Genomic DNA, 18,712 nt, shown 5'->3' on the forward strand with positions numbered 1-18,712 from the left:
CCTTGATCTACCCAGCTATCTTCTTGGCTGTGGGCCTCTTCCTCGGATGCTGCACTAGCTATACGGGTATTAACCTAAGCTAGTAAACAAAGGAGATGTTAACCCTAACTAGTCAGGATAGAGCCCACAGAAACAAAGGTGTGCTGTCAAACACTTGACTGTGCTGACTATAATGTGACAACCCTACAATATTACTGGAAGTGCAGACAGGGATACGATGGCTGGTCAATGGACCGACAATATGACATATGTAAAGATACTAGACTAGGTATGAGGAAAAGTCGTGAGACTATGCAGAGAGTAGCAGCAGAGGCCTCTGCTCCACCTTCTGAATACTCAGAGGCAGATACTTCAATATTAATTTGTACCCTGTCCTTAGTCAGACCTGATGTATACCACAGGCAGATGGACCAGACCAACTTGACGTGACTGCCAGATGTCCAAGACCAGTCTATGTTTTTCCCTAGATATTTGAAAAGACTTCAGCAAGTTCATGGCATGATCTGGTTAGATTTGGAGGATGTGACTAAAGGCCCATTTACACCAGCAGATGATCGCTCAAATATCACTCAAACGACAGTTTGAGTGGCAGCTTTGAGCGATCATTTTGCATAAACTATTATGTAGCTACTTAAGTACCAATAAAGTGTGCAAATGAAGCCTTAGCAGAATGCAGTTAATAGCCCAAGGGCTATTATCTGTGCTCAGATCCTTTATTCTCCATGGGGAAACAATGCTATCAGCACTCCCCCTGGAGAACTTCTAATAAGACTGACCTATGATTTTTAGGTTGGACTGAATTTAACGATCAGCTAGCAGCGCTCGGAAAGTGCAAGATGGGCGCACATTAAGATGCTCCGATTATAGCTAAAACAATCGACGATTAGCGATTTTTAGCTATTATCAGCTAGTGTAAATGGGCCTTAAGACAGCCAGTGGTATAACTATACAGTGGGAAGTTACAAATACGAATATCCAGGACAACAACATCAACATATCAACAGAATGTGAGGCCCATAAGACACAGGCTTCAGGAGAACAGTGGATAAGATGATGTGAGGCATTTTGTCAGAACTTAGTAGCAAGCTCCCTAGCTAACAAGGAAAGAAAACAAGAGCCAGATGAGTCAGTGTAGACCCAGTATGACAATATTATTAGACAACACTTTGACCAAGGGTCTAATCTGACAGATGATAGCGGCAAGAGGCTTTGTAGAGTTACTTTTTTGAATAGAGTAGATTCTAACCTAAAGGACAAATTGCATAAGTCAGTAATTAGCAATGAAGTAGCAGCATCAATGGTGTAGTAAAATAGAAAAAAGATTTATTGCTCCATAAAAATGGTGACGTTTCGACTAGGTGAGTCTTTATCAAGCCATTAAAAATTGCAAAAGCATTATCCCGAAGCAGGCACCCTGACTTCAAAAAACTATACTTCCGATATTACGAGTCATAGCGCAAGAAAGAGAAAAAAATCCTATCTCAGGCAGATCTGCAAATGATTAGAGTCATAGCATGATTAGATGAATGTTCTTGCCACCTAAAGGCCCATTTACATTGGACGAGTGTCAGGCAAACGACTCTCATCCCTTCATATACTCGCTCCTAGGCTGTTACACAGCAGCGAGTATCGCTGGATCACTCACAGAGCGGCCAGCAGGGAAGTGGCTGGAGGAGATTTCTCTCCTCGCTCACCCCTCCCCTCTCCATTCACTGTAAGCAGTGGCTGTTCAGTACTGAACAGCTGCTATTTACAGTGAACAATCATCGTTCAGGATTTTAAGTAGCTTAAAATCCTGAATGATGATCGTCCGGTGTAAACAGCAGCTGCTCAATACTGAATGGCCGCTGCTTACAGTGAATGGAGAGGGGCGGGGGAAAGAGCGGGGAGAGAACTCTCCTCCAGCTGCCCGGCTTTCCTGCTGGCTGTTTGGTGAGCGATCCAGCAATACTCGCTCCTATGTGACAGCACAGGAGCGAGTATATGCAGGGACGAGCGTTGGGCATCATTTCCCTGACACTCGTCCAGTGTAAATGGGCCTTAAGACCCTAAAAGTTGTTGCACCCTACCACCAGTAGAAAGAATCATATGATCGTCCAACAGTTACGAGCAACTCTAACTGTTTTGTTGTCTGCCATCCAGAGCCAGATGACACTGTTGTTATGTCTGTCAAAGCTATTTCCAGGTGCTTTAATGAGGGACATTTGGTCCTCAGGTATCCATTACGTGTATTATCTTTGACACTCAACCACCATCACCTCCGTTTGCAGTGGTGTTGTGAACAATGAAACTGGACTGCTATAGAGTGTATCCTGGTTGTCTTCAGTGACAAATCCAGGTTTAATTTTGGCACTGATGACTACTGTATTCGTGTCTGGAGATGTATGGATGAATGCTTCAATCCTGCCTTTGATGTGGAGTGGTACATTGCCCTAACTGCTATGTGGTGGTCTGGGGGGACTTTGCATACGACTGTTGGTCAACCCTAGTAGTGGTGCAAGGGAGAATGACAGCTCAGCGATATGTTCAGGAAATCCTGCAGCCACATGTGTCACTTCTCATGGCAGGGTTTCCAAGAGGCGTTTTCCAGCAGGATAGTGCTCGGCTACACTTAGCAAGACTGTCACAGAAATGCCTCTAAAAAATTGACACACTTTCATGGCCCATCTGCTCGCCAGATTTATCACCAATAGAACATGTATGGGACCATCTGGAACGTCAACTTCAACAGCCTATGAGTTTGCAAGATCTAGAGGCTCAGTTGCAGCAAATGTGGACTGATATGCCTCAGGATATCATATGGAACCTGCATGCATCCATGCCCGCACATATCACATCTTGCATCCAAGGGAGAGGCGGCTCAACAAGTCAGTAGAGCCTCCCTTCAACTGTTCAGTTTTCTGCAATAAATTATTGTTTTGCTCTGATATTGTAATCACTTAGTTATTTCAATATTACAATCACACACACAAAGTTTCATTCCGTTCCGACAACATTTTTGAAAATTAGTATATTAAGATGGCCCACATGCCCATCCTAGTAGGCAGAAATGCATAGCAAGTCTAGGGGCCTTTATAAAGCCATCGACTGCCATGGCAGCCAAACGACACCTCGCGATTTAACCGCAGAATTGATAGCAACATTTAAAGAGTTAACAGCCGCAATCAGCGTTGCCAGCGGGTGTCAGCTGTCAGAAACAGCTGACACTCGCTCCATACAAATCCCAGCAGCGAAGGGCCTACATATAAGCCCAAAAGTGTCAAGGGATTAATAGTATTTTGTCCTTGAGATTTAAATGTACTTTTAAACAATTCCAGAGATGGGTCTGCAGTTAATGATGTTATGTGCACCTGATTTGATAAATGCATTCTTATTTGTTTCTGGCAATTGTTTCTGATTTATGACCCATTGTTGTCTGTTATTCCACGAACTAATTAAGACTAGCATATGTGTATGATGTAGTATATGTCTAATTAAAGGAATTTCCAGTTGTATATTACTTTTTTCACATGTAGTACTGTTTAGTAGTAAAGTAGCAACTGATAAGAAAGACATCCTATATAAAGTACCACTCAATAATAGAAACTTCTAGCTTGTTGGGTTAATTTGCATGTCCGCATGATTTACTCAGCTCTCCGGCAATCAACCAAGCCTCCATGGTGGACCCTCCTTGAACTAAGAACTCTAACGTTTGATGCTTTGAGTTTGTGAATTCAGAATAATACATGTAGAGTTAGGTCATTTTCACACAACAATAATATAGACTCATATCATGACTGCATGTCCTATCTCAATCACAGATCGCAACTGACGGCATCATAGATGTCCATGATGCCATCAGTTCAGGGCATTAGCTTGATGGCCAAGCCAGGTGTCTATATTTTATTCATATGAAACGGACCGTAAGTGGGTGCTTTTGGCCTTTTTTGTTACAACAGAACATTAAAGCACAAGTTCAAATATAGACAAAAAACAAGACAATATACAACTTGGTAATATTTTGATTCCTTAGTACTCTTTCACTCCAAGAAGTATTATCTATTGGTTGAAAGGATTTTATACCTTACTAAAATAGTAGAATTCAACTACAAGAAGCGGCCATTAGCACACAGACTACTCTATTGAACAACTGATAATGCAAGCTGCGTCCTCTCATAGAAATTACACAGTAGACTGCAGCGACTGAGAGGAACTATCTCTGCAGCATAGAGAAATGATGGGAATGAAATGCCACTAGCAATCAAGGAGCAAGAAGCATTGTTTCTGAAATCACTTTAAGAGGTGATTTCTATATTCATTCTCCCTATTAATGAACATTGTTCCCGTACACGCTCTCTTTGAGCTGTTTGAGATGATCATTCTCATCCCCACTTTCATCTGATTCTGTCTCCTTCTTCATACCTTCTCCTAGTTCCCAGATCCAGTCCTTCATCCTTCTCCTCTATGTCATTAGTGCCACTGGCAACCATCACACATTCACATAAAGGGAACCGTTGTAAACCTTTCCTTTATTTAAAAAACGTGCAATCACCACATCTTCCTCTACAACCCTTAGGCCTCATGCCCACGGGCGGGCTTGAATTCCGAGATTCGCGTGGGGCACCTACACGAATGATCCGGAGTTCAAGCTCCCCATAGGCAATTCATGCAGGTTTGTTTTCCATACCATTCGGTCCGTAAAACAAATCGCAGCATTTGCATTTTGTTGCGGGACCCGCATGGATGGCTTCCATTGAAGTCAATGGAAGACATCTGATCTGCGGCACACCCGGAACTGTCGCTCTGGGAGTGCTGTAGGTCCTGCAGGAAAGCAAGAGATTTAAAAAAAAAATCTCCACTGCACATTAGCGGGGGGCGTGCCGGCCGGCAGGCCTTCCCTCGTTCAGGCGCACCCGCCCACATACACAGAGGAGACACTGGACGACCAGCACGCATCCAGAATGTCCTTATGCCATGGGCAGGGTGGGATCCCGTGGCAGGGCTCCCACCCACAGAACCCAACCCGCCCGTGGACATGGTGGTCATGCACAGTAGATAGAAGTAGGTTGATGGCTGAGTGATCATTTGCAGATGCATTTGACACTGGACAATGGATGGACGTTCTTCGCGGAAACATTCAGTATCAGATGAAAATTTCAAACTCAGCTGACCTCTTTACAGGCAATGAGAGTGTAGCAGCTAAAATGCTCATTCATTTTAACAATTTTACGCAGTTGTTTTAGTTAAAAATGTCAATTTTCATCTATTTTTGTTTAATTTGTATGGGCACCACTGCTGCTGTCAACTATCTTTGTTGTAGCAGTCTCACTCGTACCTTACCCCTTTCGGTCCTTTTATCCTCCTTATCGTCATATTGAGATCTCTTTTTGTGAAAAATGCTACCTTCCATGTATAGGAAGTACCATGGGTAGCAAAATGAGGACACCGGTACTATAAAATGCATGAAGTGTTGGCTGGACCTTGGTTAAGATTTTGCATCAAGACCCAGGAAATTACAGTTACACCTTTTGAACGTAACCCATTTTGACTATATAATTTAGTAGCATCATACATGATGTCCTACTTGGATGGAAAACATATCTACCAAACTAGATTTTATGTCTTTCTTTTACCTTCAATTACAGTATATGAAAACATAGTGTCTACCAGAATAATTACCCCCTCATATAAAATTCCCTTCTTGTGGCTTAATCGAGTTATCATAAGTAGTGCCTAAAATCCTAATATGCGTAGAGTCGAATGGAAATGTACTGAAAGTGCATTCCTTTGTACGGAGAGTTCAGTACATACACTAGATTATCTAATGAGGATAACATAAATGGTTTTAAGACTTATTATAATTGTTTTATCACAATAAGGGTCAATTAATGAATATTTAGACCACAAACTTGCAAAGTTAAACATACTATAATTAAAAGATACCAAAGTTTTTTAATCCTACTAAGTCTGAATAGGAACTTGGTATGCTCTTACAACTGCAAACTGCAATCTGTCCTCTAGACTTCTACCTTCAGTTTCTGACCTTATCTAGCAGTCATCTGGCCCCTCATCTGCTGTCTATAAACTACCAAAAAGAGAAGGCAGATAGTAGGGCATAACCTACCTATCAAAAATCAACCTACCTGTAAAAATAGTTGTGAAAGCGAATACATCTTTTAATGCAAAAAACAATGCAATAGGCATAGATTGTGACTAAACAATGGCAAAAAGTCAAAACTGTGTAATTTGTAAGACTTTATAGTATTTCAACTTTTTTAAAAATTGAATTACAAAAATTTCTTTAAAATTTCAAATTTCTTTAGTCACATTTTCAATGTTCTGTTTACAGCAATAAAATTAGAATGTATTGAAATTTTGAAGTTTTTTTCTTCTTAATAACCACAATTCTAATTTCCCTTCACCTAAAGAAAACCTTTTATTTCTCGCTGTAAACATGACTGACAAATTTCCTATTATAGAGCTGTATTAGCCTTCTATAAGGCAGTGTTAGGTTGAAATAAAAGTCCCTATTCCAGCCTCTATAGAAGGGGAATACAGCTTCTTAAGGGGGTTGTACCAGAATTCACTTCTATGATCTATCCATGGGATAGGTGATAAAAGTCTGATCGGTGGAGGTCTCACTGCTGAGATCCCCACTGATCCAGATAACGGGGTCTCATGTTCCCCTTTCCTCCTCACTGTAGGCTTACTACCCCTTTCCCCTGCATTGAGGAGGAGATTTAATGGAGAGATAGTCACGCATGTTTGGTGCCTCTTCATTCATTTTCAGAGTTACTGCTGTAGATACTCAAGCGCTTGTACTCAACTACATCGATCAGTCCCTTTCCAGTTAATGGAGCAGTGGCCACGCATGCATGACCACCGCTCCATTCAATCTGACATCACTGCAGTTGGGTGCAGTGAGCCCACAGTGATGAGTAGAGGGAGATACAGGACCCTATGGATTGCTGAGGGTCTCAGCGGTGAGAATCAAATCGACTAGACTATTTTTATCTATCCTATGGATAGGTTTTAAAAGTGTATTCTGGTACAACCCCTTCAATAGGCCATTTGCCTATAAGTAAAAGAATGTTGATACAAATATTACAAATTTCAGAGTATGAGTTTTCAATATATCGAAAAGCATAGAAAAGCTAAGTCATGTCTCCTGATGCCTCACCACCTAAGAATACTCACATTTTTTAATACTCCTAGTGGCCCAATACAATCTGAAAACACAAAGGAAGACATATGAATATTTAATATCTCTGATTCAATGAAGTCCCTTTAAAGATAGGGCTACACGGTGACTTCTGTCTGCAACAGGGGTTCTGCAACTAAATATTCCTTTGTAGACTTGTGAACTCGCACTGTCATTGAGATCAATGGGGTTACTCTGCAGTTTGCAAGTTGTCGCTACTGCAACACGCAGCCCGAGAAAAGTCCAACCTCGGTGGATTTTCTGCAACGTGCATGTTGCAGCTATGGCAACTTTGGACTGCAACCCCACTAACCTCAATGATAGTGTGAGGTCACAGAGCTACATACTGATCTTTCGTTGTGCAACCCCTGCACAGCCAGACGTTGCCTTGAAGCCCTAGCTTTATAGTTAACATGCAGTATATTATTAATCTATAATTAAAAAGATATGTAACTTTGTAAACTCACTGCATTACTTATCGTATCCAGAGGTACAACATATATTAATGCTCACATCTAGATTCACAGTTCTGTAGGCTGCAGACCTGAAGTGTCCCAATGCCCCCTCATTGCCCATAAAAGATCTATGCTGATTATTTGCATTTTGAGCCGGTTTAGCTTTATACTAGGGGCCACAAAGCAAAATAGTGTTCATGGGTGAAGAGTTACTTGAACATAGATTAAAAATGAAATCTACTAATTGAATGGGAATGTGCTATTGTGGAAAACTAGGTCTGTCCATTAGTATAAAATATATGAAATTGGTTAAAGTTTGGCATACTTAATAAAACAAAGACTAGCTAACCTTCTGAAGAAAAAACATATAGTTGTCTGCAAAGTTTAAAACATGCCACCCTGAATGTGGGTGGGACTTCTGTACTGTGAATGCCAGAGCAAGACATTCAGGTTGACTCTGTGACTAGTATACAAAAGTTTCCCCACACTTTTCCAACCAAACATTTCTACACGCTCCGCCAGGTAAATCTGTCATAGTTCAGTAGCTGTGATGCAACTCTCAGTTTCTTGATTGGGATGCTTTAAACACATACTGGGATATTCTGTGCAGAACACATCCAACATGCATATTTAACATGTGGACTTTAAGCGGGATTTGTGGTGGAATCACTGCAAGTCCACATCAAAATCCACGTTAGACATATAGATTTTGATGCAGATATGTTCCGAATGCAATCTCCCAATGAGTGTGAAAGCACCCATACACATGCTGACATCAGATTGTGCCATAGGACAGGATGGCAAATACTGTCAAAGCTGATACTGGCACAACTGAAAGAAGCAGTGCAAAACAAAAAAACATGGAGGGAGCTCGACTCTAGGGTCCCCGAGGGTCGTGAACGACTAAATGGCCAACAACTACAACATAAGAAATCTATTAGTTTAACATTAAAGCTATGGAAGAACAGATAGTTATATATGGGTACTCACGTGGACAGTCATAGTAAAAGCAGCATCCTTCTTGGTCGTAAATCTTCCAAGGTGGATTTCCACCCTTACATGTAATATTCTCAAGATCTGGACAATCCAATCCTGACTCATCAATGGTCCCGTTTTCAGTACATGTGAAATTACAATTATGGTAATGAACTGGCCGTACCACAACCTGAAAGAAATCCTTATAATTAATAATGGGTCATTATTACTGTTCCTGTGATTTCACATAATTCATTACGGTATATTTCTACATGCATTTGACAGAAATCTAAACCGAATAATAACTTTACATGTCATCCAGACATAATTCATTTTTTCGATACTAATAAAGTACCGGTTGTCTTTTGCAAATAAATTGCTAATTCCTAAAGTAACAATTGCAGACAGCTTCAAGCACCTAGGCCTTATGCTCCAGTCAAACGAGACATACTGCATGACTTTATAGACCCACACTGTATTCCTCGCGCCACCTTCTAATGCCTTCATGATACATTGTATTCTTCCATAGAATCCTTATCCTAAAACAGCAAAGTTTAGACAAAATACTGAAAACATCACTCAACCATATTTGGCAAGGCAGAACCTTAGTCTCCAAGTGGTTGTCATATGTACAGATGTAGCATTTGACTAGTGTATTGTGGTAATTCAATTTACAGGATATTGCAGCTGAGTTATCCTAAAGCGCTAAATATCAAATCAACATTTGCTACATCTGTACGTCATTGAATGTGATATACATCTACTTACAGTAGCCCATACTAATGCCCTTGTAGAATGACCTTTACCAATGTGATGGAGACCTCTAGCCACCACAAAACAGAAAACCAGAATTACTCATATAAAGCGATCCTCTGGTTTTTGGACAAAATTCTGTCCCAGGGAAGGAGGGGGGTATATTGACTGCAGTTCTTTTCAAACATCCCTCTTATCGGCTTCTGGTTTTCAGTTGTCCAAGATGACTGCAAGAATCTTCTAGCTACCTGTACAATGTTCTCTGATTGGCCAACGCTGATCACATGAGCAACTCTAGCCAATAAGATAGCAGGTATAGTCCATTAGTAGTTTAACACTAACAATGCACTGTGCGTATTAGGTAACCTGAAGACTATGTTAGATGGCCTAAAACACAGCCCGGAACTGGTAGATCGAAGGGACGGAAGAGAACAACGACTGAAAATATTATATACCCCTCCTTCTCTGGCCCTGAGACAGAATTTTGTCTCATAACTGGAGGGTAGTTTTCATTGAATTCAGTCCACAGCATTGAACTAATCTTAAAAGGTTTCAATCTATGGGAAACCGTGTAGATACACAAATTTCTTTATGACATTTCCTACTGCTGCTTCACCGAACATGGATAAAGAGGGAATATGCTACTTATTATACAAGTCATAACCTCACCTACTTCAGCACCCCACATCAAACATGAAAGTTGATGCTGGTTGGGGCTCTCTGCTGACACTGTTAATAGGGGACTGCCCTGGTAGAACTGGTTGCCTACTAGTTCCTTAGATAAATCTCTACTGCACTCTTAAGAAATCACAGACGCAGGGAAGTAGAGAAAGATTTATAAAGTTTTCAGTCTAAACTCCTCAAAACATAACTTTTAATAATAGATTACTAAAATCTGACAATGTGCGGCTTATAACAACAGACAACATACTGGTCTACACTGGCAGGCCTAGGTAAACTGAATGGATAAATCGTTAAGATGAGTCTTTATTATGTCAAGACCATCATTCATGTGTGTTGATGAAAAAAACCTAGATAAAAACACACAGGACACAATAGTTCACGGAGGGACAAATGGGTGCAATTAAGGGCACCAATGTTTTCCAATTTTGTAAGAACCAATAGAAATAGTGCCTGCCCACTCGTATCCTAAATCATATAGGCTTGAGGAAGACCATGGGGTCGTCCTTATTGGGATGAGTGCTCCACTTATAAGCAGAGGTCTCTCTCTCCTTGTTATCAGTTCAGGGCAAGATACCTTCCCTAGTTTCAATCCATATACGGGGCTGTTCATCTGGTATCTTACCTCCCAAGCTGGGGTTGGCCGTCAGCCGTGCTGGATCAGATCTTCACCTACCCAGTAGGTTGACACTGTGGATCCCTATCCACAGTCCCTACATATGCTAACTTTATTCTATGAGGTACAATTATGATGTGGATTAAAATAGACAGAATAGCCATTAATTATATCACCGAGGACATACAGATGTATCAGTACCATCTTTGATAAATGACACACTACATTTCCTGCATAAACTGGCCAGCATTACTGCCATTAAGTTTAAACGGTGTCTGTGCTATGCTAATATCATAGTCACACCAACACATCATGGCGCCATGCTAACTGTATTTGTAAAATACTAAAATATAACTTAATAATTAAAAATATGTAATACTAGGCCAAAAATGTCCCAAAACCTACAGCATATGGTGAATATCGTATAGAACACAGAGTGGTGTAAAAAGGGGTCTCAGAATGGGTGAAAAAATGAAGAACAGCAAAGATATTTGCGATAAACTATGCCTAATATTGTTTCTACCAGTCCTATATTGTCAGAGAGACCCGTTTTGATAAGCAGTAGTACTTAAATAGGGGAATAATACAAATGTGATAATAGGGCAGCTCACTGCATCCACAGTTGGACAAAACAGGCACACAACCCAGCAACTGGGTTTTTCATTGCTCCATGGTCACAATGAGTCACCCTATTATGGACACAAGTAGTATTCCCCTTTTAACCCCTTCATGACATGGTCTATTTTGGCGTTGAGGACCAAGCGATTTTTTGGTATTTTTCCATCTCCATTTTTCAAAAGACATAACTTTTTAATTTTTCCGTGGACGCGGCCGTATAAGGGCTTGTTTTTTGCGTGGCGAACTGTAGTTTTTATCGATGCCAATTTTGGGTACATAGACTATATTGTAAAATTTTATTTTTTTTTTAATGATAGCAGAGAGAGAAAACGCATCAATTCTGCCATAGATTTTGTTGTTTTTTTTTTACACCGTATATCATGCAGCATAAATGAGACTTTCCATTTTTTCTGCAGAACGGTACGGTTACAACGATACCAAAATTCTAACATTTTTTTTAGGTTTTCCCACTTTTCTGCAATAAAAACCCTTTTTTTTGGAAATCTTTTTTCATTTCTAAATTGCTGCATTCAAAGTCATGTAACTTTTTTAATTTTTGATGTACAGAGCTCTATGAGGGCTTATTTTTTGCGAGACGAGCTGTAGATTTTATTGGTACCATTTTGGCGTACATACGACTTTTTTGATCACTTTTATTGCGTTTTTAGTGAGGCAAAATGCTAAAAATGAGCATTTTGCCTCAGTTTTTTAGCTTTTTTTTTAGCGTTTTTTTCGGTGCACAGTCAAAAGCATGTGCAACTTATTGTACGCATTGTTACGGACGCGACAATACCAAATATGTGGGGTTTTATATTTTTTTAACCTTTTTTTATGCTAATCTGAGAAAAAGCATAAAAAATGGTTTTTTTACTCTTTTTTTTTACATTTTTTTATTCATTTTTTAAATCTTTCTTTTTTTTTACACTGTTTGTGTCCCTCTGAGGGACTTTAACCACTGCCCTGATGATCGCTGTCATAAGGCGTGGCAGAGCTACTGCTCTCCCATGCCTTATCGCTCATACAGCGATATCAGGCATAGGCAATACAGGACGCCAGTGTCTGGCGTCCTGTTGCCATGGTGACAGGCCGGGCTCTCGCGATGACATCGCGAGTTCCGGCCCGGAGACACAGAGGGAGCCGCGCTCCCGCTGTGAACTCTTTCCCTGCCGCGATCTACTTAGATCGCGGCAGGGAAGGGGTTAACAGTGGCGGGCGCATCTCTGATGTCCCCCCGCTGCTGCAGCGAGACGCCGGCTGTGACTGACAGCCGGCTCCCGCTGCGGGATAGTGCTGGATCACATATGATCCAGCGCTATCTCCAGGACGTAAGTTTACGCCCTGTTGCGGGAAGTACCCCGCTCCCAGGACGTAAACTTACGCCCTGCAGCGGGAATGGGTTAAAGGGGTTGTCCCGAGAAAGCAAGTGGGGGTAAGCACTTCTGTATGGCCATATTAATGCACTTTGTAATGTACATCGTGCATTAAATATGAGCCATACAGAAGTTATTCACTTACCTGCTCCGTTGCTGGCGTCCCCGTCTCCATGGTGCAGTCTAATTTCAGCATCTAATCTCCCGATTAGACGCGCTTGCGCAGTAGGGTCTTCTCCCTTCTCTTGGGTCTCGGCACGAGCGGAGTTCTGGCTCCGCCCCTTCTACGTGTCATCGCGTAGCTCCGCCCCATCACGTGTGCCGATTCCAGCCAATCAGGAGGCTGGAATCGGCAATGGACCGCACAGAGCCCACGGTGCACCATGGGAGAAGATCCCGGCGGCCATCTTAGTAAGGTAAGTAAGAAGTCGCCGCAGGGATTCGGGTAAGTACTAAACTTTTTTTTTTTTAACACATGCATCGGGTTTGTCTCGCGCCGAACGAGGGGCCTATTGAATAAAAAAAAAAACGTTTCGGCGCGGGACAACCCCTTTAAGTTTTATTTCTCATGGACACCTTTGGATTTTGCATCAGTTTTTTTGTGCCATGAATTTTTAAATTTGTTTCTTGTGATGCCTACCTATTTATTATTGTTCATTATGTCACATTGATTTTGCATCCATTTTATTAATTTGGTCCCTTGATGAACCAATATCTAAGGGCAGGTGCTCTGTCTCAATCTAGAACCTGTAGGTACACCTTAGGAATAGTTTATCTTAAATATTCATGTTGCCCCTAATTATTCCAGCACCCAGGTACCCCTATCTGCACCACTGTATGTTCTATAGAATGTCTACCATATAGGTGTTTGGGCCATTTTTTGCATCTTATAATATATGTATTGTTAATATTAAAAGTTATATTTCAGGCTTTTACATGATCAGTGATATAATTTTGTGCATAACATAAGCCCTTTACATCATTTCATCTTTTCTAAATAAGTGATAGTTGTCTTAAGATGGAATTGTCATTAAAACCTCAGTTTTCTGAATGACAAGAATCATTATTTCCTTGAAAAAGCTTCAGTATATGTGATTGATTATTCTTACATATTTACAACCCAGAATACCATAGCATCTTTAAAAAAAAAAAGGTAAAAAACACTTAGCTGGACTTTTCAAAGGTTTGTCTATCCTTCCTGCAAGCTTAACTTTCAATGGGGTCTTCTGCATAAGAATTGCTAAGATATAATATCACTTCCTGATTGGTGGGCATTAATTGTTGGGACCTGCATCGATTCTTAGTATAAAAGAGCAGCAGCACTAGTATTTCACTGTGCAGCACTGTTCTGGTGAAGCAGTAAAAGGCAATGCTTCCATTAACTTCAATTGGTGCAAAGCCTTTCTATTGCACTGCTGGCTCAGACCACTGGCATGGACATCCAGCTCCGCTGCACTGACAGTGGGCCAGAAGATCAACTGATCAGTGAGGATCCTTATCAGCGAACTGTCACCGATCAACCTTTGATAACCTATCCTGAAGATAGGTCATCAACAGTAAATTCCTGGAATACCCCTTTAAATTAAGTATCCAAATACATGACTGCACCAGACTTCAGATGACAGTTGTCCTTACAAAAGCAGCCTTATTCTAGGTCTAGTAAAATGCATATAGTGGAGGTGAGGTTTTGACAATAGTGCAGTCTTTCTCAAACTTACTGAGGATATCATGTAGTCCAATACATATATATATACATCCGCAAATCCATGCAAATAGATGCTAGACACACCCCTTTGATATTATTTAGAAAACCATTAGATATTTTCTGATTATAAGATCACACAATACAAATCACTTTAAAAACATTAAAATTCATTGTGATTGAATAATGAACACATACATAAGAACAATACAAGAAAAAACAAAAATGGGCAGGTTTCAAGATCAGGGGGTGGGGAGCAACTTACACAAATCTCAGAAACTGTATGTACTAGGGTGTCGTCTCTCCTTGAGGAGAGCACCCAAAAAGTGAGTGGAGACACGTTGGGGGTGAGTGGGTCGAAGGGGGCCCCATCTCTCCTCAAGGAGAGCACTAAGAAGGGGTGTCAAAAGACAACTGAGGGGTGAGTGAGGAGACTTATAAGACCATGCATGCTTCTCTGGGTACTTTATGCAAATAAGGAAGATGGAACAATACCTCTGCAGCGCCACCTATTGGATGGCAGCATTTCTTCAAATCAATAATCAATGCCTGACTCTTTAACAAGTCTGTAAAACAATGATTGGGAATAGGAAACCAAGCCAGAATCCATACACAGACAGCTGTTTCGGGGTGTTTGCCCCTCATCAGTGCGCAATAGGTTTCTGGCTTGGCTGGTGAGAGGCCTGTGATGTGGGTCAAGAGGGGTATCCTCTCTCCTTAAAAAGAGCACCAAAAAGTTTGTGGATATACTCAGGAGGTGAGTGGGTCAGGGGGTTGTGTAATTGTCTCTCCCCAAGGAGAGCACCGAGAAGGGGTATGAGAAGACACTAGAGATGAACGAGCATGCCCGAATAAGGCCTTATCCGAGCGTGCTCGCTCATCTCTAGAAGACACCTGAGGGGTAAGTGAGGAGACTTAGGCCTCATGTCCACTAGCAAAATTGAATTGCGGATTCCGCATTCAATTTCGCCCATAGGGAATCATTGGCTGTCCACGGTCAATTAAATTGAATTTTGCACCCGCGGATGGCATTTTAATAGATTTGCGTTTTTTCACGCGCAGGAGAAAAAATGCTGCATGCTCTATTTTACTGTGGATTCCACGCGGATCTGCCACATTGCTAGCAATGGGTGAGGATATCTGCATGAAAAAAAATACCATTTAAAGCAAATCCGCACGGAATCTGCTGCGGAAATCTGCAGCAGATTCTGCGCGGATTGTATTTTTCTAGTGGACATGAGGCCTTATAAGGCCTAAAGAGAGAGTTTTCCCTCACTTTAAAAAAACATAATTTTTATTTATCTATCAACGCAGCTGTCTGACGGATTGTTTTTAGTGGGACGAGTTCTATTTTTCAATGGTACTCTTTAATGCAGCATATTATATACTGAAAAACTTCAAAAAAAAGTTAGAAGTGGAATAAAATGGGTAAAAAACAATTCTGCCATCTTTTGCAGGGTCTTGTTTCTAGGCTTAAGTAGATAAAAACATATTTCTTTTTTTCATCCTTACGCACTATGTTTCTATGTCCCCCTTTGTTTCTTTCTTCTAAGCATCCTACTTGCTTTCTTTGCTGCCTGATACACACTGTTGACTCATTTTGAGTCTGTTAGAAATCAGAACTAGAGTTGAGCGAACATACTCTGCCGAGGTTGATGCTCGTTCAAGTATTAGCGTACTCGATGGTGCTCGTTACTCGAGCGAGCATCAAGGAGAGAGAGAGAGAATAGAGAGAGAAGAGAGAAAGAGAGAGAGAGAGAACCTAGGGGAAAAAAAAAAGCTCTGCACCCAGCGTCCCACATACAAAAATTCTTGAGTCTCCCATTGTAGTCAATGGGGTTCGTTACTTGAGTAGAGCTCTCGAATTTTACGAAATGCTCGACTCGAATAACGCGGACTCCAGCATTTGGGTGCTCGCTCATCTCTAATCAGAACCCCTAAATCCTTCTCTTTTAAAAATCCTGAATAACACAGAACAGCAATATTCAGACAGGATTCCTACTTCTCTAGTGCATTATTTTACATTTTGAAACGTTGAACTGTAGTTTCCAAGATTTTGACCATTTTGCCAGTGAAGTTAGATATTACAGACACGACTGTCAACCCTATTACACACTCACTGGCAAACAGATATACCTTACCTACCAAACTTTCTCCTATGTCATGGACCACCAACTATAATCAGCAGCGTCTCCTCTCACCTTCCGCTGGTCATAGTCACTGATGTCCCAATATATTACGTGGCCAGCATCCCCTCATCCCTCCTGTCACTACCTGGACCTGTAAAGCATGCTTGTTCAGTTCATCTCTTAAATAGCAAGCGCGCACCTATCTTTCCTGTCCACAGCCAATCTCAGCCAGAGTTATTTAAATCCTTAAGGACCCAGTAAATTTATGGCCCTTAGTCCTGGGCTTTAATTCCAACCAATGGTAAAAATATGGCGCAACATTAAAGCTCCTGCAATGTAAGTAAAACTAAAAAATGGAAAAAAAATTCAGTGAAAAAATATATAAGAAAATAGCCTTATATGTCACGGGGGGAAAAAAAACTACAAAAATAACTTTAGTAGCTGAAGAAAAAAAAATAGGGCAATAAAACCACCACATGGGTAAAATCCCTTAAAAGTGTCTGGTCCTTTACGACCAAAACACTCTAGTACCCACTGGAGGGTACAAGACCAAAGTGTTCCTGGTGTTACAAGTGAAGGTGTTCCAGTACTCTGCCTTCTTATTTTGACCCTTGCCTATATACCCTGCTTTCCTGAATTCTTACTGTCCCAACTTCAGTTTGTTTCTGACTATGTGCTGCCTGATTGCTGCCTGCCTTGACCTCCAACCTGATTTACTGTCTTACATGACTTCACCTATCGTGATCTTGACCTATTATTCTGACTCCGTAATTGCCTATCTTTTTATTAGAACTCTCTGGCGCCTTTTGACCTGTCTAGATCAGCTGTTACTGCACTGAGACTAATCTTCTGGAAACAACCTGGGGGTTCCGTGCAGCATAGATCAGATCCCTCAAAATGGGGTTACAGAGTGAAAACCAGGGGAACCTATAGAGCAGCCCTCATGCATAGTCCAAAGCCAAATCAAACATTGACACAATGGGTCCACACCCGCAGCGTACATTCTATATAATATTTTTTCCTTGTCAAAGGTGCACATAGCCTTTTAACATGATTGTACTGAGTGCATATTCTTTGAAGAAAGGTAGTTGTAGTATAACAAAATTACAAGACAACAAATAGTTAAGACTGAATTGTTATACAAATATATACTTAGTCTATGATTTTAAAGACACGATTTATATTTAATACATAAATAGACTACATACCTGCTTTTGAGTAGTTTTAAAAACTGGTAGTGAGATATTGAATTTTTCTGTACTTTGAATTATTACATCATTCTCTGTTTGCCGTGAAAAACCTGAGGATGCTGGATGTGTTGTGGACGGTATAATTAATGCTGTGGACGGTGTAGTTAATGTGATTGGTGGGGGTAATGTTAGGGACTGTGTAGTTAATGTTGTAGATGGTGTAGTTAATATTGTGGATGATGTAGTTAATGTTGTGGACTGTGTAGTTAATGTTGTAGACGGTGTAGTTAATGTTGTAGACGGTGTAGTTAATGTTCTAGACGGTGTAGTTAATATTGTGGATGATGTAGTTAATGTTGTGGATGGTGTAGTTAATGTTGTGGACTGTGTAGATAATGTTGTGGATGGTGTAGTTAATGTTGTGGACGGTGTAGATAATATTGTGGATGATGTAGTTAATGTTGTGGACGGTGTAGATAATGTTGTGGATGGTGTAGATAATGTTGTGGACGGTGTAGTTAATGTTGTGGACTGTGTAGCTAATGTTGTGGACTGTGTAGTTAATGTTGTGGACTGTGTAGATAATGTTGTGGACGGTGTAGTCAAGGTTGTAGACGGTGTAGTCAAGGTTGTGGATGGTGTAGTTAAGGTTGTGGACGGTCTGGATAATGTTGTGGATGGTGTAGATAATGTTGTGGATGGTGTAGATAATGTTGTAGATGGTGTGGATTCTGTTGACATTTGCGTGGTGGAGGATTCTAGGCTTCCTGTTGAAATAAAATGATAATGTTATTATAATCTTTCTTAAGAGCCTGGGTTAAAGGGACACTCCAGTGATTTTTTTTCATTCATTATGTTCCTAATCCTCCAGTATATAGAAATCAGCTAGTATTAGCTTCTTTAGTTATTACTTACTGTGATCTCATGGTAACCTGCCCCTGGAAATCACATGTATTTCTGTTCTCTCAAAAGTCACTATAAGGGCTCTTTTACATGGGCGCTGTGGGCACGCATGAGAGTTGCTCACAGAAAGCGCCTCTAGA

At 40.8% G+C, this 18,712-nt stretch overlaps 1 protein-coding gene across 1 annotated transcript in view; it reads right to left on the bottom strand.

Moving 5' to 3' along the window:
• The window catches only part of LOC136581748 (mucin-2-like), a 176,267-nt gene that overhangs the window by 31,655 nt on the left and 125,900 nt on the right, over positions 1-18,712 (bottom strand). Inside the window, exons 22-24 of the mRNA XM_066582371.1 lie at positions 17,688-18,436; positions 8,626-8,800; positions 7,177-7,208 (exon numbers count right to left, since the gene is read on the bottom strand). Coding sequence (XP_066438468.1) covers positions 7,177-7,208; positions 8,626-8,800; positions 17,688-18,436 — 956 coding nt within the window. The remainder of the gene's footprint in view (positions 1-7,176; positions 7,209-8,625; positions 8,801-17,687; positions 18,437-18,712) is intronic.

This window comes from Eleutherodactylus coqui, chromosome 11, assembly GCF_035609145.1.
Source record: "Eleutherodactylus coqui strain aEleCoq1 chromosome 11, aEleCoq1.hap1, whole genome shotgun sequence".
NCBI lineage: Eukaryota > Metazoa > Chordata > Amphibia > Anura > Eleutherodactylidae > Eleutherodactylus > Eleutherodactylus coqui.